This window comes from Dermacentor variabilis, chromosome 11 (genome assembly GCF_050947875.1).
Source record: "Dermacentor variabilis isolate Ectoservices chromosome 11, ASM5094787v1, whole genome shotgun sequence".
NCBI classification, from domain to species: domain Eukaryota; kingdom Metazoa; phylum Arthropoda; class Arachnida; order Ixodida; family Ixodidae; genus Dermacentor; species Dermacentor variabilis.
Window position 1 is genome coordinate 85,576,277 of NC_134578.1, and position 23,857 is coordinate 85,600,133.

Consider the following 23,857-nt stretch of genomic DNA (forward strand, 5'->3'; position numbering starts at 1 on the left):
CAGCAAAAAAAAAGAAAATAGAGTGGCTTGCTCGCTGACATTGCGGGATACCTTGCTGGTTCACTCTTTTATTACCAACCACAAATGCTATCGCCGCAGGTACTCAAAACGATACAAGTTACAAGAAATGGTTCAATCAAAAACAGTGGTGAGGTATAAAGAGCAATTGATCAAGGCTTAACTCAACGAAAAAAAAATCAAGTTCCATGGCGAGAAAAGACGTCACATGAAGTATAGCACCTAATTTTTCTTTCATCAGCCGAAACAATCTTGAAAATTTCAATTTCGGGGTTTCTTCTAACATAAAACTAAATGTCCTCAAACTGTCCTGCAGCGGACGTTCCTTGGGCAATCAGACACCCTTAATAAGTCCTGCAAAATATCTTTTCAGGATGAACCCGTGAATGTCGCCCCGAGGACGTATCAAGGACATCGTCAAAACTGTGAGGACGTTTGTACCATTTGAGGACGCCCTGAGGACGTCGAGTGTTTTCTGGGAACAAGTCCAATATTGAGTTTGGGTAGAGTTCTTTCTGTTATACGAATAGCTTTTACGTTACATCAATGATGCAACAACGCAATGCCGTTCGGAACTTGGCGTACTCGCGATATTTGCCGCGATTCGCCACCGGAATCGTCGAAGTAATCGGACGAACAACTTCCCTGCTTGTTACAATAAGCAGCGCGTCTAGATCGCTCTTTTAGAGCGCGACAAACGCAATCAGCCACACGCGCATACAGGTGCGATGTCGAATATTGCAGTTATTCGCGAAAGAGATTGATTGTGTGCGTTTGTTCTTGTTCTTTTCGTTACGCTTGAGTTTCCGCACCGCCATGCTGTGCGCTTTAGTCATGACACTATGCTAAGCTCGTCGGCGACAGCTTCTCGACAAGACAGTCCAAGACGGCGGCAAAGTCCACGACGACGACGGCACGCCTATTAATGAGACGTTCGAAAAGAAAGCATAAAATTTGGAGGACACTTCGCCTTTAAAAGTGGAACCCGATAGCATTCAGAGATCCTTCAGTGCTTCCCACGCTTCCCGGTAACTGCGGCTTATGTAGCCATTATAGCCAGCCTTCGCTTAGCGTGTTTCGCGTAAAAACGGGCTTAGGGGAACAGCGGAATCGAAATGCGCGTGGGCAGGACGCTAAGCGACTCATGCCGTTTAGTGTGAGCACGCGGTTTCGCAGATTTAACGTTACCATTTATGCGCGCTTTGCGTAGATTGCGTAAAACATTGCGGAGGTCCCGGCCTCCCGCTTCGATGCGAATTTGACGTTATTTTTGTAGAATTCATTTTGTTCGTAGCAAATTGCTGTGTAATCAGTTTCGCTTAGTTTCAGGCCGCTTCGTCAAAGAGTATTGTGCATAATCTTGAAGAGTTTCGGGATTACTTCTCGTTTCGAACGCATCCAAGCTTAATGAGAGAAACGTGCGAGATGGCGCCGCCTATAGGTAAAGTCGGGAGATAGGCGCGACGACATCCCATTGGCTCTGAGATGGGAAGATGTCGGAAGCTATGCTGGAAAGCTTGTACAGTTTGTACTATTTCGCCGCGGATTGGAAGACATGGAGAGTACAAAGGCAACGCGCTCTTGGCTTCCGTTGCGCTGGGCCTCGCACTTTACAGACACACACACAAGTACAGTCAATTAGGTGCACTATGTATGTGAAATTCAAAGCGTGATTCCATAGCGTCCCACTCTTAAGCCACGGTATAACGCTATGCTGAAACTTGCTTTCTGCAAAGTTCGTTTGCGGAATGGTAACGCTGTTTTACTTAACGCTGGTAAACGTTAAACTTGAACATAAAAGCTGTGTACTGTTTACTGGAAAACGTTTGCGGCGAATGCTATGCACGAAGGCGAGCTTTCTGGTAGAAACGTGGACCCATTTGTGGGCCGATCTTCTGGCTATGTTTCACACTTCTAATATTTCACTCTGCGAAGATTCAACACAAAAGACGTGGTGTCGATGCTTTGTTTCATAACAGTTATTTGTGGGCTGGCATTCTTGAAATACCGAGAAATATTTTTGTAAAGCATCTATGGTATGAGCAACTTCAGTCATAGAAAAAGAAATTTAATGGCCCATATAGAGTAATTTTCGCTCACGGGGCACAACACCAGCCGATGCCGACACCGAATTTCCTGCGTCTGGGACACGGGGTCCTTAACGCTATGCGTTAATATATTCCCATATTTCTCCGTCTGACCAGACGGCTTCAGCACACCGTCTGCATCGAAAGCCACGCCTGGAAGCCCACAAGCTCTCAAATATAAGAACAGATACTATTGATGTTATTAACTACAATATGTTCCTAAGGAGGCCAACGCTCTTAGTTCCTCATACTAAGTGGTGGTCGATACAGTATTAACATAATATTGTTTATTTAACAACAAAAGTAGCTTCGTCACGGCGTGCTTAACTACCGATACAACTGTATTTCTGTGATGACAGCCGCCAAACCACTGAAATGCCGTTTTTCACTGCAAAAGACGCCAAACGCACTAATTCAATGCAACCGCTAAATATAGCTCCGTCTTTTGCAGCTTTTGAACCAATGACGAAGCCTTAGGTCAGGGGCTAGTATCGGAATACGTAGGAACGGAGAATTTGAGTTTTCTTGTAGCCCTGCACGGATAGGATGTCCTTTTTTCATTGAAAAATAGCTAAAAGATATGAACTCTACTGAGCAGCTTCATTTTAGTTAAGGCCGTAATTTTTCACAATAATTTTTGATTATTGCATAGTTTCAAAAGAACTCATATATTATGTTTGTGACTCTGTAGCCAAGCAAACAAAAAGTAATACTATTCGTTAAATTGTGCCACATTATACATCCGGATCGGACAGATTTGATGTACTGCACACCGCTCCAAAATATTGCATGAATTAGTGACTAGGGCTTTAGCAAGACCTTCAGAAACGCTGCAGAGCTGTCAAAGGAAAACGTGAATCCAAAATAATCATCTGTTTCCTTGAGATGTTCTGACAGGTGCTGCTTATAGAAGGGCGATATCTGTACTTAGTGCCGATTTAGGAACTAGTAACCTTGATGTTCTAATTTGTTTTTTTTAAAGTCCGCTTCCGACAATGTTAGTAAAAGAAGTTCCGTACGGTAAAAGAAAGGTATATTGCCCCGAGCTACTGGAATTTAAATATTTGTTTCAAATATCCAACAGATGTTATTCAAACTAGTCTGACAGTTATCTCACAGAAGCATTGTTGCGTTTTCAATGTATTTGAATAAAAGAAAAGTTGCCCTCCCCCCTCGTGCTTCGTCTGCAGAACCGCGCAAGACAGGTACTGATGAGATATACAAGGGAAGCGCTATTTTCCGCGTGACTGCTTGGAGATCACACCATAGACAATTCCAACACATGCGCCATAAGCAATAAGCCAACACAAGCTCCATAAGCTTACATACATTTCTTGGGATAACGAGCTATCTCGAGCCCAACATCTGGCGACCGCGGCTCAGCAGCCGAGACATCAGTGCGAAAACTTTGGATAAATAATGGCTGATGAGTTTGACGACCACAAACAAACTCGAAGCATTTATGGACTATTTTCATCGCAGCATCGTGGTTGCCGCAATCTTTCATCCCTCGATGATGGATCTATTGCTTGCCTCAGCCGCCGCCTCTATTCACAACGACAGCAAACGATGCCACTGCGGTGCAGCAGCCCACTATTTCGGCGTTTCGGGCCGACAGTTACCATGAGAAGGGAACGAAAGAGTTTTGCAAAGCTTCCGGATACCTTTACACGTCGCATATTTAGCTTTCCGAGCTGATCACGTATTGTAAAAATGCTGCAAGCCTTCGAGCAGGCAGTGCCGCACAGTGCGGGTGCCATAGAAGGCTGGGCTGAACGTACAGTGACCAAAAAAGTTTATGGACTACGGGATCTCAGAAAATTTAAAATATACGAGCAGCCTTTAAAAGCAGCCTGTGAAATTGTGCATCACAATGTTGTTCGCATATGCCACAAAAGGCTGGAAATGGGAATAACAGGCTGTGTCTTGAGACAGAGGAGATATTCAGCTTTTTGTCAAATCTCTTGGTCCGTAAACTGTTTTGGTCGACTGTACATTTCCAAAACGCACTGCTGCTTGTAGGTAATTCGAGCCCCAGTAATAAATATGTCTTACTTTCATTCATTCATCGTTTATTTTTTCTTTAATAATTTCGAATGGCTTGGAAGCCGCATGTCGTCATATTCGCGTCAGACGCACTTTATATGGGTCAGAGGTGGTCGCCTGAGAAAAGTGCATGCAACGATAACAAGTTATACCATTAGGACTTATGCCTATGCGATTTTACTTAGGCTATAGTTTTGTAGATTAAATACGACATTATTCCACCATGCATACGTTGGGTGCAGAGATGGTGCCCTTGTCGCGCCACGGGTGACGCAGTCGGAGACAAATTTATCCTCTCGCTCGGTATTCAGAGAGCCATATCTCGGCACCATGTTTTTCGATCCGAGCGGGAACGGCAGCGTTTGAAATAGCTCGCTCCGCCATAAGTACAGGTTATCAAAATGAAACCAGTGTTCGCCTGGAGGTATACGGCCTCCGAGTGTTAAACTTGTTGCAGAAATTTCGCATTCCCTCTTCCATGCCCCCCCCCAAATGCGTTGGACACGTACGACTGAGAAATAAATGTCTTGGAGAAACTCGGGCAGCAAGAGCAAAGGTGGAGCAAGAAAAGAAAAACAAAAGGACCACGGCACATAGTACCCGTCGTCTTCATAGGGAGAGCAAGCGTAAGAGCTTTATGCGAGCGCATGAGTCTCAACCGTTTAATGAGACGTAGGGCTCAACCATAGCCGGGTCGTATCGGGTGCCACTGGTGTGGTAGACATTTCATTGCCCTCGCGCCCAAAAACTCTCTTCAAAAGCAACAAGCCCGCAGCGAATAGCTAGCAAGCACAATTGCAGAATTAGGCTGTAAGGCGCCCACTAGCTACAACACATATTGTATATATGCAAAGTTCTAATGAGTGAATAAATGGAGCGTGTGCATTTGGTTACGTTATCGATGTTCCTCAGTGCCTATAGACCGTCTGGTGCACGCACAAAATGTTTTGCGTGCTCCGGTGGTTGCGTCGCTGATACAGCCTACCGAATTTTTTTAAGTAATGTTTTTTTAACGTTACTTAAAAAAACTACGTTTTTTAAGTAACGGCATTACATCATTTAGTTCTTGTGAAATCCGTCGTGACTGTCCATATTGGGTTACATGTGTTTACACCACGCACCAAGCTTGAGATTGCCATGTTTTAATGTGGCGAGTTGGGTGTTTTGGTGCATGTTAGAAAAAGGCGCCAGCGTGAACAAGAAAGACAGAGGGGGACAGGACGACAAGGACGAGCGCCAGGGACAAGGATCAGCGCTCGTCCTTATCCTGTCTCCATCCGGGGATTTCCTATTAACGCTGCCGCCGTTTCGCCATGTTTCGAGCCTTTTTAATAGTTTACAGAAAAGTGCTAATTTCGTTCGTCAGTGACTTAGGTTGTGGCTCCTGACAAACTATTCAGCGTCGAATATCTTTGGCAACATATGTAAATCACACATTAGGCACGGCCCTGTCTTACGAGTAGCCTCATATCTAATATGTGAGTGAGTATGAGTAAGCTAGAAGAAATGGGCCTGGACGTCAGTAGGGAGCATAGAAAAAACAATTTTTGAGCGAGCACTATTCCCACTTGGCCATCATAATTGTCCGGAACTTTATTTCTCATGAGACATAATCGAAAAATTGTTGCGCTACCGCAAAACATTGGTGCTAGCTTGACTACGGTTCGTCATTTTATTCCTGGATTGCGGCCAATAAACAAGCACGAAAAAACGTGATGACCATAGCTACATTGAAGGAGAGTTAGAAAAAATTCACTAGGAATTAGCAATATGTATGGTGCACATTTTTTCAATTATTCTTTACTTTGAGGACAAAACACTTCAAACTAATGAGCTTTTCGCACATAGTGCCACGTGAAAATGCTAGTTATCTTCCAAACTTCCTTCAAGCGTTGCCAAAAACCGAAAGACCAAAAGGACAGGACCAGAATTTTCTCTATATAGTCGAGCGCCTCTACGACAAATGCCTTTACAAAGGAATGACTTGTATAAGAAAGCAACATTTTTGTGCCAGTTCTACCCTGAGCTGCGCGGTGTTCCATCTTTACAACGAAGCGATCTGTATTATTATGTTTCGGGGGCGCGAAGCACTTCGCTATAAGGGTGCGGGGCTCTATATGTGAACCATGTTAAATAATTTCTTCGCTTGCGAGAAAGTGCCGTGTCCTGCCGCCATTAGTCTTGTCATTGCGCTTCAAAACACTCCCACGATGACCGTCAGCCAACTAGCTCGTCTCACCATGTTAATGCTCCCGTTTTCAATCGGTTGAAGATGAAGCAGCTTTAATGAAATGTGCATGCGTAAAGCACACTTAGCAGGTTTCAGAAAATGGGGTTTAATGTCCTCAACCAGCACAGTGGCTTATTGCCTGGCGTGGTAGTGCAGGATAATCATCATCACCATCATCAGCCTATTTCTGCGTCCGATGCGGGGCGAAGTGCTCTCCCAGCGATCTCGAGTTATTCCTGTCTTGCTCGAGCTGATTCCAGCTTGCGACTGCAAATTTCCTAATTTCATCGCTACCGCTAATACACTGCCGTCCTCAACTGCGCTTCCCTTCCCTTCTTCGCTATTATTCAACCTAATTGGTGAACCGCATATCTGCCTTACGCATTAAATGCATGCCCAGCTCCATTTTTCTCCTAACGTAAACTACAATTTTGGCTATCCCCCTGTGCTCTCTGATCGACACGGCTCTGGTACGGTCTCTAAACGTTACGCCTAAAATTTTGTTTTTCGCTTCATCACTCTTTGCGATGTCCCCAACTTGCTGCCGAGCTTTTTTGTTAACCTCCAAGTTTCTGTCCCATATGTTTTCACCGGTCGAATACGATGGCAGTACACTGTCCTGTTTAACGGTGGTGGTGAGCTTCAAGATTTGGTAATGTCTGCTGTATGCACTTCAACCCACTTTTGTTCTTCTGCGCATTTCCTTCGCGTAATCAGGGATAATCAGGGTCCCCGGTGAGTAACTGACCCAGATAAGTGTACTCCTGCACAGAATAGAGGCTGACTGGCGAAAGTTGAATTCTTGTTCTCTTGCCACACTAATGAACATTAGCTTTGGCTTATGCGTGTTGAGGGGTATCCGCCTTCGTTTCTACCATCTCGTAAACTTTAACGAGCACGTTAATCTAAATACAGAAATGTTCATCCATCCAACCCTTGTCGGAAATGCGTCCGCCGCGTCCGGGCATTGAACCACGGCAAGGACTGCGTTACGGGGATGATGAGAAGAAATGGATAAGCCCGGCGCAGCTGCCATCTGTTTGTAGTGAGTCAACAAGCAGGTGAAAAACAGCTGCACCTAAGCCCCGCTGCTTTAAAAAGCAACTTGCCCTATCAAGCGTAGAACAGTTTGAATTGAGGTTGTTTAAATGGCTTGCCGACTAACTTTCAGCAGTTTTTGAGCAAGCTTTTTCACGTCATTGTTCACATATCCCGTCCCAGCTGCGTCGTTTGCTCCGGCAAATTTATTTGCGTGTGTCCAATTTTCATGCGCGTGCCTTGCGCTTACCGTCAAGGAGACCTGTTTTAACATTGCGACTTCATATCATTCAACAAAATTATTTCATTACCAATTTGCCCTTGAATGTTCCGCTCATCATCCGTCGTGGTAGTCCAGTGGCTGTGGCATTGTAATTGTTACCTCAAAGGTGCAGGTTCGGTAATGGTGATGATGCACAAATTTATATATCGAGAAAGGCCAGTTAGGACCAAAGAGTGCCAAGACTGTGTTTTAAGGCTTGTCAATGGCAATTGGACTGATAAACAAATTCATAGAAGTTATGAAGTTTGATCCGACCAGTATCAACCCTTATCAACCCTTATCAGTAGTTATCTACCTTTCAGACCAGATCCAAGCCTTATAAGCGCTTATCGGTTGGTCTCTAGCTTATCGCAGTCGATGCTGTCCTTATCAAATTGTTACTGGTCCCTATCAACCTCTTCGCACTTTTTTTACCCATATCAACATTTATCGGTTTTTCAGCCTTATCGGAATTGATCCGACCACTATTAGCCCTCATCGCTCTTTAGCACCTTATCCCTTCGCGGCGCAGCTTTATAAACTGTGATTAGACTCCAATAACTCCTCATCATTCCTTATCATACTTATCAGCTTATTGGCTGCTTATCTATCTGTGTTGTACGTTATGGACAGACGGACGGGTTTCTTCGTTGAGTACGAATAGAAATGCTTACGCATTCAATAGGAATGGTCAAACTGATGCACCTGAGCTAAACGGGCACAGCTTAGAACACCGCTATTAGCAGAATACGGCTGCAAAACAACAGTATCAGGTTCACACTAGGTGAGGAGAGACAACCCTGGCGCTATCCTCCCACATCGATAAGGAAAAACGTGATGCTTCTATTATGACGATGTTGTCGCCCCAATTTCCGCTGGCGTAGATTTATTCCTGGATAAAGCTGTTATTGCAAACCAGCCCACGTAAACATAAACATAAGAGAAAGAGCACGTTTCAGCTACACGACGATTAGAAAGGATTAGAGTCCTTACAAAATTGGAAGCTTGTTGTCCAACTTCAATTTTACCGAATTCGCAGGTAGTATACGCGAGCGTTTACTGCCTATAGTTATTAACTCTTCTTTCTAAGCTGTGTGTAGGCTGATCTGCGCGCCAGAATCAACCTCGCTTTTTCACTTCTGCACCGATCCGAGCTTGAGTATAGTGAATGATGTATCGCTGCTGAGTCGACCTCATACCTTAAACGTAAATCTCGATGCGTTTTACAAAAGTGAAATATGACGGCACAAAGTGGAAGCTCCGACACCGCCAACATTGAACTAAATCGAAAATTTACATAAGCCATATCCAGAAAAGGCAAGCGCTGTACAACCTATGATTACTAACACGCACGCGTTTTGCTCAACCTGTGACTAACATACTTTATTTCTGTCTGTAATGTCAACAGAAGTGTTACTGATGCCTCTGCGTCTCCTGCATGAATTAAATATACGGAAACAATTTTAACAGCATTACTTCAGCTGGGAAAGCACATGCTGTGGGCTGTGCTGTATACTCACGGTCTGGAGAGCGCAGTCGCCGGCTTCCATCCTGTATTTCCCGGTCGCTTGCTGAGAGCTGTGGTCCAAAAACACTGCGCGCATGCCACGCACAACATATAATTGTCAGGCAACCACCGAAGCATTATAAGCTCATGACAAACAAACTTTCTGCAAGTGGGAAATTGTCAGACGTGTGCGCGCTAGCGTAGGTGGTCCATACGGACAGAGCAAAAAAAAATGCAGAAAAAAAATTGGCAGAACCCATATCGCAATCACTATCGACGGCAATGCATTTAGCAAGGAATCGGTATCACGACAAAGTGTATTTTTCACCATCCAAGCGAGTTATGTATATGGCGTGTATACTGCTGTGGGATGCCTCGTTGGCGTTTCTCTGAGAACACTCCGTGCGATCTAGCGCCAGCGCCGCAAAGCATGTACGTGGTCTCCGAAACCAGAAGCGGGGCGCTTCGGCATCTGTGAACACTCAGAATTGTGCCCTTCCTTGCCGAACACTCAGCGGCACATGCTGAGTGAACAAGTTGGCGAGAGGTTCATTGAAGAGCGGCAGATACCCAGTGCATTCAATGGCGTGAATCATTCAAAAGTTGGGGTGAGAGGTGTTCACACAGACCTAGTGCGTTGATGACGCAGCCTGCTGACTCCTTGGGCTGCTGTTCTTGATGAAACCTTGAGACGCGGATTTGATTCCGCTCAGCAGTGGATATATTTACCCATCACTCTCATCGGCATATGCCTGGTTAGTCAAGTTGGCGTCAAAAGTAGTTCCTTGAAGAGCAGCCCGTAGCACACACCTCCTAGCACATACCCAGGGACGCAAGCTTGCATGAAAAAATCGAAGCCGCTTCCTTGAAGAAAGATGGTTGAATGCCAAGCTTTTCGCCAATGCAAAGTAAATCAAAGTCGAAAGCCAACGACCACGAAACGAACCCAAGAAATGCTGAGCCACGCGATGGTATGCATATATGATTTGATTGTTTGTTTAGGATGGTATTTTATGAACGTTGAAGTTAAATGAAGGTACATTTCGTTAAATTGCATAACCTTTATTTTAGATCATGTAGCTGTTGATTACATGAATGCATACCCGCCGTGGTTGCTCAGTGGCTATGGTGTTGGGCTGCTGAGCACGAGGTCGCGGGATCGAATCCCGGCCACGGCGGCCGCATTTCGATGGGGGCGAAATGCGAAAACACCCGTGTGCTTAGATTTAGGCGCACGTTAAAGAACCCCAGGTGGTCGAAATTTCCGGAGTCCTCCACTATGGCGTGCCTCATAATCAGAAAGTGGTTTTGGCATGTAAAACCCCAAATATTATTATTACATGAATGCACTCACACTGTCTGGGCCGACTCTACACGGCAAGATGGGCGAGTTGGGGATTGGACATGTTCCTACCGGTGGGCAGGGCAACCCGGATGAAAGACAAAAGGAAGTACACGGTGCGAGCGCAGACTAATAACTGCTTTATTTTTTCAGACAAGTGACTTAAATTTTCAGAAAATGTAAACACGTCAAGTGACACTTACAAGGGTGAACGGGTGTTAGCGTACCTTGCCATTCAAAAACTGAGTTTCTTTACCCTGCAGATCGATAGAAGTCTGGCTGACGCATGCGCCTGAGCTTACATACATGAAGTAGGCTTCCACAATCTAGCGGTTGATTTGATTCATATTTTATACAATATTTCGTTTTGCTGAAACAATGGTTTGCATAAGCAATTTCTACAATGCGCGGTCTGATTCGAGCCTGTTGCATTCCTGATCGCACCTCGGTGTTCCTTGAGGCGGATGTTAAGGCAGCGTCCCGACTGCCCAAAGTACTTTTTGCCGCACGAATAAGGAATGGCGTAGACCACCCCCACTGAGCATGGCCCCAGCTGCCCCAAGTGTTTGACCCGGCACCAAGCCTTCGACGCCTGTTTAGATTTATTGACAAGATCGCAAATCTCGTTTAACGAGTTTCTTGCTGGAATCACGACTTGAACACCATATTTCATGGCTGTCTTGTTTAACCCATGCCGCATCTGATGTAGATAACGGATAACTGCAACCTTTCTTACCTTTTGAATCTGTGTTTGGGGTGCTTCCCCTTTTTATTTTCTTCACTAGCCCATCACATATCGACTCGACAATAGATTTTGGAAAATCGGCCTTCTCTAGACGATTAAGTTGCTTTCTATGGAGCTCGGACCTCTTATTGCTACTGCAGCTATAATCGTGAAAGGAAATTCTTTATAATACTTCTCAGTACTGTCGTCGGATGTGTTGCTGAAAATATTGTATTTAAACAAACGCTTTCAAATTTAGTTGAATACGATTTAATATTAGAACAAGCCTAAAGTAAAGCATACCTTGAGCTCGTTTAAGAATACACTTAGCAATCGTGAAGTGGTTGCGTTCGTTGAGTGCACAGCTCGCTTGTTTGTTTGTAGGAACAAGTAGTTAGCTGTTACAGCCTTTATATTACAATCGAATGAAATGTGCTTTGAAGCAATTGTAACAAAGCATCATGCGCTGCTCGGCATTCTACAAGGTCAAGGTCAAGTCAAGAATGCGGTGCATTTAATAAGACAAAATCGGGGCCTCAAGACTGTGCTTGCAATCAACGTTTCGCCACATGGTCTTTTTCTTCTTGAGATTTCAACTGTTTCGTTCATCAGGAGACCGCAAGACCAGAATGAACACAAAAAGAGCAGTGCTCGCAGTTTCGTGTATACCAAAGGCGTTCTTGCTGCTTCAATTTCCCTAAGTGTGTATTTTCGCTGATGTTAACGCGTTAAAAGAAGAATAAAACTGGGCACATCGAGTTCGATGGGCAACATGTGAGCAAGTTCAAGGATTAGACTCACCAAAGCTTAAAACCCACGACAAGAGTATCATGGCTAGACTAAGAATTCAAGAAAATGAAAGCAAGGCACGAAAACGTAACTTTACTTTGGTTGGCTGCTGTGTCACGTGCCTTTTGCTGGTTCGCTGTCACGCATGTCAAGCAAGAGCATTGCAACACATTTGCTTCATTTCATAAGAAATGCCTCACTTTTTCCAAGAACATTTATATCTAAGATAAACATTTTCCGCTATTCGGCAATTTTCACTTAGCTACTTTTCATTGCAGCCACTTATATTGCAATGCGTTCAGCACCTCCGCTGTCAAATAGTGAACCCATTCATGCAATAATAGAAACGCCGCCTCAGGTTAACATCTTTCCAAGTATACGCTAGAAAACAAATTAGATGTGGTGGATTGTAATGGTCTAGTCAGAACAGCAAACATATCTCGTTGGAGTAGCGAAATGGCTAACAACAAAGTTGGTCACGGTGTTTCCTAGGCACAGTGCTAGGTTGCCTGCACTACTTACCAGCCAGAATAACCACCATGAGAAATGACCAGAAGAACCTCATCTTGAAGGCCGGCTTTCCTCGGTACCTGTGTAAATGAGATTGAGCGACAGCTTATGAGCGGCTCATAATCATGGTGGCCAGTGTCGATTAGTAAATGCGGATTCGAGCCAGAATGCATGGAGTCACCTGTCAAACTCGGAAGTCACTGTTCGAAGTTTATGTTGTTTGTAAGAGTACAGGCTTGTTCATTTCATTACTAGTAGTTTGAAGTAAAACCTCGCCTTAGTTGCTTATCTTGCATGTAAAAAATCTTCAAGGAACATTCAGTACAGTTACTGTCGTTCATTACGCGAAAGACAACTATAGATCTGACCTAGTCGGAACAACGATTACGATCAATATTAGGAAAGATCTGAAACCCGCATCTCTGCGAGCGTACGTCGGTCAGATCTTCAAGCACCTCAGCTTCAGTGACAGCCAGCACGCCTGTAATCTCATACACTGCCATACGTTAATAACTGATCCATTTCTGGCAGGGAAATGTCAGAATGTCACCTATCAAGAACACTTTGACACATTGCAGATCCTATGGGACCCAAAGGCGCAAGACACAATATATTAGATTGTGCGGATTTCACTGGCCGAAACCGCGTTTTAATTATGAGGTACATTGTAATCAGGGACTCTAGTTTACGTGCAACCAAAGAAGTGTAAACTAACATGCTTCCAATCCACCCTCATGAAAATTCTGCCGCCGCTGTCGGAAGCACACCCGCGACCTCATGCTCATCGGCGCGGCACCATAGCAACTGCGCCAGCGCAGCTGCTACAAGAAATATGAAACATTATGACATAAGTGTGTTACTAATCATCACGACAGATAATCATCTCAAGTAAGTGAACCACCCACAAATGTCTGTCTCTCACACATTGCGAATGCGCGTTCTCAGACAAGTCCTTCCTGCGGTGTGCGGGTTTTCTTTTCGTACTTACCTAGCTCATTAATCTGCATGGGGTGGACACGCTTACTACGAAAGGTTGTCATTCATTAAAGGCATGGTATTGTGAATACATCTCGTCATGTCCTGGTCACCGCTAGCAGTGCTGTTTCAATTCATTTTTTTTTTCCTCACGTGGTAATGTATGCGCTGCATTAGGTTAGTATGACGAATTGGTACTAGCCTTGTTTCCTTTTTTTCTGGGCAATTTGTCTTTTTCTATACTAGGCCAATTTCTCATACGAATTGAGGCTTATATATAAGCAATTGTATTCTAATCACCTTGAGGTGATTAGAAGCAAACGGCAGAATAAATATTCATGTATGAGCCACGCTCATACATGAATGTGTTCGGACTGTGCTAAGCACTCCATATTCCGAATTCATCTATCCACCATACTTACTCTGTGCAAGTAAAATAATTGCAATGATTCATGAGGTGGCAAGTCGAGGATGGAACTTACTGTGCGATAGAGTTCTTGCTTACTTTGGGTCCCTGGAAACGATGTTCAGCCTGGCCACCGAAGGGCGTAGAATAAATACAAAACTATGACCTCCCATGACATGTTGTCATTGCCAGTTTTGTGTCTCTTCGTACGGCTAGTTCATCAATAAAATTGAGACTAGCTGCAGCTGGAGGCCAATTGCAATAGTCTCCTGATTACATTGTTGGAGCTGCATGCACGACAGCTGAGTTCCAGTCACCGAAGGCGACTACGAAACGAGGTGGAAAGAACTTGTTGAATGTACATATCGCATTACAAGGTGGAATGTGGAGTATATTTATCTAAATAATCAAGTATGTCATCAAGAGATTTTCATTAGAAACCTCAAGATAAACGAACTTTATGTTAAAATCAAAACTCATGGCGATAAAGAACACATGACCGCAGAAACTTAACAATGCGAAATACTGATCAACTAAGAATTCTGTATGATATCACTTGACCTTGAAGTATTAGCAGAGGCATACAAAGCGATGAATGAACCTTTTATGCAAAAAAGGGCAGTAAGTTCTACAGGTGCGCAATAATGAGTAAGTTCGTGCAATTTTATACACACAAGTTATGAGAGTAGTATTATCTGTAGTTGAAGCAATTTATTGTTCACAACATTTTGCTTGCTGCGCCACGTTTTCAGCAGGCAGCGCAAAGTAGACCACTCTTGAAACCTGCTGCAACGTTCTTGTTTGTTGCCGCTTTGCACAATAAGTAACGCCTTGCCGTGGTGCGTTAGGTTACCCACTGCGCCGGCTCAAGCTACTATGCTGCTGACCTCAAGATTGCGTGTCGGATGTTAATCCGGGGCAGACGTTATCTAAATGGGGGAAGCACACCTAAACGGAAGTCTAAGTTGAAAATATGCGGTATATCTTATCATATAAGCGGCATTAACTCACTGGTCAAAACATGAAGGTTACTAAATGTATATCGCATTTTGCACCTTGAACAGCTCCACTAAGCAAAAAAAAGTCAAATATATTTTAATGCAAAGCATTTCTTGCCGAATTCTGGGCACTTTGATTTGGGCATATAGGTAGATCCGTGTGCCACCTTACTTTATTAAAAAGAAAGTAATGTGTTACAGATGGCGGAATGGAAACACTGCTGTGGAGCACAGCAGCCTGGTATTTTAATCATTAGGCCATGATTGCTTTCTTTTTCTCTTTATTGGCCCGTTTCTGCTATTTGCAAAATGAACAACATATTTAAGTGCATTTACAAATCAAGACAACATAATGAGCATCTCAGACAATTTGCCGCTTAAGCCCCCGTCACACCGCAGCTGGCACTGTCATTTAAATACTCTTAAGGTTGCAAAACTTTTCCATTAGTGAGCCATATCCCAGGGCAATCCTGCGTTTATATTACATCTTTGAAACAATCATAGCGCTATCTAAAATACATAGGGGCTCAACTAACGCGCTCTGAAAAATACGTGCGAGTTCGTCTTCCATCTGGATTGCAATAGAAGCCAGCCATACGGTAGCGCCATATATAGTGGAGGCCAGGGCACACTATAACATAAAGTGGTGCTTCGTCTTGATTGTCAATTGCTAAATTCTGATATACTGGGGATCAAAAGGAAATTCTTTCTCTAGTGTACCAGCTAATATACGCCAGAAATATTTGCATTCCAAGCAACGAAGCAAAATACGCAAGCTATACTTTCTGGTTGCATACAAATGAAGCAGTGTGAGCGACATGGCATATAAACACCCCCTTCTAAGAACCATATGAGGTAAAGCGATCCTATGTGTAACTTAAACAAGAATGTCTTCAGACCTAGAGGCATCTTCATTACTTTGCGCCCGTTTTAGCACATGCACTGTGTCGAAACTGCACGACGTTGTACCAACTTCGTGATCGACCAAGTTTATCACGTTTTAAAATTGAGCATAAGCATCAATGCTCTCCCATGCTCTCCCAAGTAACAAAGGACCTAATAAACAACGAAAACGCATGTAAGTGTCTCGCTTAAGAGACCACACAAAATTCTCGGAACTGGCTTTGCTGATAACAAAATGAAAGTAGCCCAAATTCTAGATTATAACGTCGAAAAGATGGAGGAAGCAGAAAAAATTACTCCGACACTAAATTATTGATAAGAAATTTTGGCACAGGACAAGGCAAGCTGGATGCAGTGAAAGATAAGCAGTGCAATGGCATGATCGATTTTAATAACATAGTAAAAGCAACGAGATTACTCCATACTGACCTGTAGAGTACGAGGATCCCCCACACAATCTTCATTCGTAGTGATGAAAAAGATACAGAGGCTTCTTTCACAACTAGCGATCAAGTTAAAATGCCTCTACTAGACTTATCCCGGACAAAAGCATCCGAAGCAAATGGACTACCAGTCGATTTACTCAAATATTGTGGAGTGATTATGCTCGAGAAACCTGCGGCCCATTATACGCTCTGGAATTCGATTTCAAGCGCTCCAGAACTCTGTAAGAACGTCAACATTATATTATGACAACAGAGGTGTTAAAGAATTGAAGAATTATTTGCCCATTAGCATGTATTTCGGTATTGTATAAAATATTCGCCAATACAATTTCCGAAAAAAAAATCTGCACAACACATGACTTCACTCAACAAAGAAACCAGGCTGCCTTCCCGAAACGATATTCCACAATTGATCATGTTCATGTCATCAATTAGGTAATAGAGAAATTCTCAGTGTATAACCAACCTCTTCACATGACTTTCATTGATTCTGAAAATGTATGCGATTCAGTAGAGATACTAGTTATCATGCAGGCATTGCATAATCATGGAGTACAGAAGGCATGCGTGAATACCTTCGAAAATATCTACAATGATTCCACAGCTACCTTCTTTGTCCACAAGGAAATTAGCAAATGACTGTCAAGAAAGGGGTCCGGCACAGAGACAATGCCTCTAGTGCTGTTCACTGCACGCTTAGAACAAGTATTCAAGCTATTATACTGAGAAGGCTTAGGAGTGAGGATCATCAGCGAATATCTCCACAACGTTGGGTTTGCAGATGACATTGTCCTGTTCAGCAACAATCGAAATGAATTGCAACAAATGATTGAGAAGCCCAACTGAGAATGTGCAAAGGTTTGGTTGAAGTGTACTATGCGGAAGAGAAAGGTAACGTTAAATAGCCTTGGGAGGTAAAAGAATCCAAGATCACCAGTTAGCCTCTATGGTACGTGCAGTAGTGCGTTTATTCAAGTCAGTTACTCAAAGACCCTTGAAGTGAGAAAAGTTTACAGAAAAAAGTAGGCAGATCCCACGCCCTGGGGATAACAGCGCAAAACGTAGACGGACCACGATACGAGAGGACGACACCACAAGCGCTGTACTTGTTGGTTTTCCATCTTGATGTCAACAGCGCAAAACGTACACGCTATTGGACGCTGCGCTGTTACACCAGGATGGAAAACCAACAAGCTCAAGCCGCTATTCTAGCGAAAAAGACACCCCACGTACTGTGGGAACTGATGTTATGCGAAGCAGTGTGCGGGGAGCCTACCAAGTTAACGAAACGAACGTGAGAGTACTAAGATGTAGGTGGCTATCTCATGACTTACATAACACACATGTCATGATATTCATGTCATGACATATCATTTATGTTCAACATACATTCTTCTCACACTATGCCAATTTTGATACACACCAAGACGTAGGCACCTCTTTCACTATCTGCATGACACGTATGTCGTGACGTTCATGCAATGGCGTATAATTTATGCTTACCATACACTCGTGTCGTACTGTGTCAATTTTCTTACATACCAAATTATTGAAGTGGTCATGAGAGCACAAGACGTAGGCGGCTAGATAGATAATATCAAATTGGCAAATGTTCGCCAGGAAATGCTTCGTGTTTATAATGTTAGGCATAATGTTTAGACAGCAAAATAGCGGTGGGAATCAGAGAGCAAACATGAATAGGTGATACTCTAGTTGACATTCAGAGAAAAATATAGAGCCGGGCAGGTCAGGTAATGCACAGGGCAGATAATTGTTGAACCAGTAGCATTACAGTAGTCATGCTGCCGTCATTCAGTCGTAATCATGTCGTCATTGTCATGTCACTGAAATCAACGCGTCGTTATGCAATCACCGTCATGCATTCCTTGTCATATGGTCGTTATGAAGCCAGGGTAGTCATACGATTATCATCGTTCCAGCTGCGTTATCTCACTTTCGTCATGATATCGTTGTCACGCCATCGTCTTCAAGCGATCGTCGTCATTTCATAGTCGCGACGCCATTGTTGTCAGTCTTTGGTATTATTACCTGCGTCATTTACGAAATGCCATCCCATTCTCGTCATGTCATTGTGTCGTCATACTACTTTCGTTCCTACAAGTGGCGTTATTTTCCATTGCCATATCATCGTAATCATACTACCGTCCATCAATCACTATTATGCGACTGTCTTCCTACCATCGTCCTCATTTCACTCCTGTCACCCATTCCGTGTCATGCAGTCGTCATGATGCCATCGCCATAGAGGTGACGTTGGGGCCATCGTCGTCATGAAATAGTTGTCATCCAAGTGTCGTCGTGCTTTTCTTGTCAAGCTGTGATCATTGTAGCAGCGTTATCATTTCGTAATCGCCCTTCCATTGTCGTGACGCCGTATTCGTCGTTCTATCGGCGTCACCATTACGAAAGTAAACGGGACGACCTACAAGATCAACAGTACAGTGAATACTGTATGCGTGCTTATCTTTTGTTTATTGTGTGAAGGCCTTTATTAGTCACCGGCGTTTGCGACCGACCGTGAAAGCAGGGCACGGACTCCCAGCGTGAGCAGCGTTTAACGAACAAGAGCGCTGAAGAGAACGACTCACTAGAAAGCACTCGAGAGGGCAACCCACTACAACGTTAAAATCCTCCTCTACAATTACCCCCGGGAACGAAAAGAGAGCCACCTGGTGACCAAACCACATGTCACTATGAGTGGGTCATAGTAGGTCTTGAAGCAGTCGACGTTGACAACGTCTCGTCTACGACGGCGCATGTTCGAAGACGGTTCAACAGATTCGATCACGTAGTTGACGGGGGATGCGCGTTCGACGACACGGTAGGACCCTTCACACTTGGGTAGGAGTTTTGAAGAAAGGCCAGGTGCAGCGGAAGCGCTCCAGGGAGGAAGGCGTGCACAAAAGTAGTGTCACCTCGAGTGCTGTTCTAGCGCTCTTGGTCATAAGAGGTAAAGGCGCCAGCGAGTTTACTTATTTATTTATTTATTTAGGTACCCTAAAGGCGCTGAAGGGCATTACATAGGGAGCGGGGGGGGGGCTGCAATACAAAATCATTGTGTCAAATACATAAACACCTGAACAAACAATAAGAAAAAGAACGATATGAGTTGGGTAAAAGGAAAACACTGTAGTATAACGACACTTTCAGGATAATACTCATATTTAAATCAGGCCCAAGGAGAGAAATATTGCGCAAGTTTGAAGGTGCATAAATAGCAGGAACACTGAAATGAGTCTCGGAATCGGTAAGTAGTGTAGTATATAAAGGATGAGTGATACATTTGAATGTGAACGAGTAAACTACGAACCTTATATATTTCTAAGAGACACATACAAACGAAAATAGCCGTTATTCGTGGAGATGCTCCAGACGCTCCCTTCGAAAACGAGCTGCATCAGTGCAAGTGACAATGCTTTCTGGTAGCACGTCCCATTCGGTTATGGATTGCACTGTAGCTGGACATAGATGTCTTAGTGAACGAGCAAATATAGATTGCACTTTGTGTTCACGATCCAGCCTGGATGAAATGTGATGCGCCGGTTTAATGAGATTAGTTGTAAACGTTGACTCGATGTAATATAATGAACGAAAGAAGATTAAACGCGTATATAGCGCCGGGTGGGGGGTTCAGAGCGGTAATGCTGATGCTGCTTTTTAAGAATGATACGCTCGTGTAGGGTGAATATGAGGAAAGTATGAATCTTGCCACCTTATTCTGTGCTGACTCGATGCGGTTCTGCAATGTAATAGTACCTGGGTGCCATATTATCGATGCGGATTTTAACAAAGACCGGATGACAGATGTGTGAGCGTGAAGCTCAGTTTCTGAGTTGGCAGAATACAAATGATGTTTGATTAATCCTAATTACGTAAATGACTTCTTTTTTATACAGTCCACGTGTGTGATCCAAGTAAGATCAGTGGTTAAATAGATGCCCAGTTACTTGAAACTACGAACTGGGTCTATACCTATATTGCTTATTATCTAAACATTTAGAGCAGTATTAGTTAATTTAGAAAATGTAATAAGCTTTCTTTTCTTTACGTTTATCTTCATATGCCATGTATCTCCATATTCCATGATATAAAACGCGAAAAAAATGTGGGAAAGGCTTTCTTTGGGTCGTTCAGTGATTTAATTTCAGATCAGTTTGTATTAGCAACAGATGCTTTCAAGCTGACTTCGTCCAGAACATCTGTGTGAAGGTTGGCAAGGTCGTACGCTAGAATTGAAGCGTCAGATCAGGGGGTAATGATAAGTTATGCCAATGTGTAAAACGTTTGCCTCTGGTGAATGCAGCAGGTTAGAAAGATTATGATCAGCAAGTGTACCTGTGCCATTAGAGACTTCGCGTGCGGGCACGTCAATTAAACAATCATATACGTAGCTGTGGAACTAGCTAGTGTAGTGAATGCAGATGGGTGATGTTTCATCCAGCAAATTTATATTTATATCACCCATTAAAACAACATTATTATTTTCCAGTGATACAGTGTGTAAAATATGATGAACATTGGTGCAGAACTCATAGACTGGCTATGAAGGAGAACAGTAAATGCAGTCAAATATGAAATTCCTGTTTTCCTGAACAAGAAAGCAGTTACTGAATCCAATCGAAACAGATTCGCAATTAGCATTGGTTAAGGATAGGTCGTGTCTTCTTCGATAAGGAGGAGGAGGAGGAAAGAGAAAAGAGAAGGCAGGGAGCAATATTAGTATTAATAAAAATAGGCAATATTAGAAGAAACATATATGGCCGCACCACCGTGACTGCTCGTTAATCTATTGCAGTATTCCGATTTCTATTTAGGGAAGCAAAACAATTTTTGTCGTCATCAGATAACAAAGTTTCGGTAATGGCAATTAGTGAAAACGAACTAGCTAGTGATGTGAGGAAATTATCGATCGCGTCGAAGTGCTTACGAAGACACCTCACGTTAGAATGAATGATGGAATGAAATCCACTTAAGATGGAATTAAGATGATGAGGTTTCAGTAAAGAAGCCATAATGGTTATGTCGATTGGTTAAACAATGAGCCCCAGTCTGTTTTGGTTAGGACAGATTCGTCTCGAATGCGCAAAATTTCGCTTTTAGTAGTCTTCCTAGCCTTGATTTGACAGTTGTCCGTCTAAACGAACATCCAGTTCCTTCCTGTCCCCAAAGTTATGGCTTTAGAAAAGAGAGCCTTTTTAGGTGGGGTCCGATGCTCGTGTACAAAAACGGGAGAATTAAATGAGCCAGAGAATCCAATGTCACTTAGAGTTTGGCTTTCTCACTTTGCTCGCAAAATTAGCTTTCTTATTTCTGGAACTGAATCGAGTGGTGATCGTTTTCTTGTCATTAGCTCTGGTTGGTACGCGATGAACAATGTCCAGATCACTGGGCGATACGGGAAAGTCATGCTTCGGATATTGGAAAAGTTTCTTTTCTGCGCATTGTCACAATACTTTCTTCGGGTTTCACCAATTTACGGGCGTGGTCTTGTTTTGTTAACTCAGTCAATTGCAAATTAATGGTAACAAATTTCCGATCATCTAGGAGTAATTTATTAATACGTTAATACGTTTTCTCTTTGTACAATTAGGACTTCGTACCACTGTTGGCAAATCATAGAAAATTATCCATATCTTGGGACACAGCATGGGTATGCATCAAAAAGGAAATTTCAATGTTTTGGCACTTTAAACACCTGAATTTTTTTAGCTTACGTGAAAGGTCGTGTTACATGACTTATTATGGCCAGAGTCCTTCCATGTTTTTTCTGGTCACGAAACTGCCGCCTCAGTTTCATATAGCGCCAGCGCCCGCCGCTAGAGGCGCAACCATGCATGAGAGGGCATGCGAACGCCGCTGCCGCTGTGGTTGTGTGTGGGGCAGCCTCGGTATTCTAGCTTTCTCAACTTCCTCAACCATCGCTTTAGTTTCACGTAACTATTTTTAACATTGAATATAATTAAATTACTGCCTGAGCGTGTCTTCTGCGATGATATGAGCGCACGGGACGAAAAAAAAAGCCGCTCATAACATGGAGCTTGCGGTGGTCTCAGACCGAAAAAAAAGAAAGATCTGGAATTTTAAGAGCCAGAACTGCGATACGATTATGAGGCACGCCGTAGTGGGGGACTCGGAATTAGTTTTGATCACCTGGCATCCTTTAAAATGCGCCTAAATTTAAATAAACGGGTGTTTTGCATTTCGCCCCCGTCGAAGTGCGTCCGCTGTACACGGCCGGGCGGTCTCGGTCCGGATTTCTTCATCATCGCCGTTCGCCTCAACGCTTCGGTGGGCTCCGCTTTTTAATATTTGCCTTAAATTAAACACCGCGCATTCGCAACAAAACGCCAGTGGTCCCACTTATCACCAGATGAGTAAGCGCCAATTCTCCGTTGCGCATAGCGCCAGATTGTTCGCCGAGCACAGCTGTTCAGTTTCTGTTAAACTGTGGCAGAGAAGGACTCTGTGGGCAGTATCTTATAACGAGATCAAAAGAATGAAATTGCTATTGCAAAGGGCTGCTACCGTAGAATACTTCATGACAAAGAAAAGTGAACTGAGCTGCTCCATGCGCTTAAGATTTCCTGCAAAGCGATGCCATTTCTGAATAAGATAATGCAAGACGAACTTCGCTACTAAATGTCTTCGGTGCGGCTTTTAACAACGGATTAAGGCGAACCTGAAGTGTTAGGTTCAGTTGAAACTAGCTGTAATTAGGCAATTGCCTTAGCAAGCAGTCGTTTAGAAGCGTCAGTAAGCCCAGCACTTATTCACGCTGCTCGTGGTTTCGACGCAGAAACGACGAGACTAGGTATTTTGGTTCTTAATTCGCAACTATTTACAATGTGTTAAAATGTTGCAATCACCGGTCCTGATATCCTTATCATGGTCGAAAAATGAAAAAAAAAACTTTATAATTCGATTAAGAAAAGAAATAAAACGTGTTGGTGCAAAAACAAAATACAAGCACGATCATTTATTTATCATGTAAAACAAGCGGAGCGAAATACAGATAGTACAGAGGCGTCCGGTCATAAATGGTCCACCATTCACAATGCAAGAAGTTTGTTAAAAGCATCTTTGAAACGGCGTTAGTCTTCAGCGTCGGCTTCTCACGCTCCAGGGACACGTCGTCGCCGTTGATGTTGAAATTGTACGCAGTGACGATATCCGAGGCGTCAAAGTGTTTCGCGTACACACGCGTATACTTCGATTCGAAATTAAAACCGCCACTTTCCTGCCGCGGTATGGCCCGCTTCCATTTCTCGCGCTGCTCCTTGCTATTAGGTAAACAGAACAACGACACCTTTTCGGTCGTGCCCTTGTAGCCGGAACGGCACCCAGGCACGCAACACGTGTTCGGCATCGTTGTCCCACCCCGCCACTTCAACCAAACAGCCCAGCACTCGAAAAATAGCGCAGCACATGCACATAACGCACCCGATCACTCAGCTTGCCTTGCACTGCGCGCGCGTTTCGGTACGCGAACGATGCCCTCTGTGGCACAGTGGCGCCGCGTCGCGGCACCTTTGGGCAGCATATGAACCTCTCCCAT

The 23,857-nt window shown here is 43.7% G+C and overlaps 1 protein-coding gene across 1 annotated transcript in view; it reads right to left on the reverse strand.

Annotated features, from left to right (window-relative positions):
• The window catches only part of LOC142563782 (uncharacterized), an 85,878-nt gene extending 71,790 nt beyond the window's left edge, over window positions 1–14,088 (reverse strand). Inside the window, exons 1-2 of the mRNA XM_075674399.1 lie at window positions 14,011–14,088; window positions 12,566–12,633 (exon numbers count right to left, since the gene is read on the reverse strand). Coding sequence (XP_075530514.1) covers window positions 12,566–12,608 — 43 coding nt within the window. The 5' untranslated portion in view covers window positions 12,609–12,633; window positions 14,011–14,088. The remainder of the gene's footprint in view (window positions 1–12,565; window positions 12,634–14,010) is intronic.
• Between the last annotated feature and the right edge of the window lie 9,769 nt (window positions 14,089–23,857).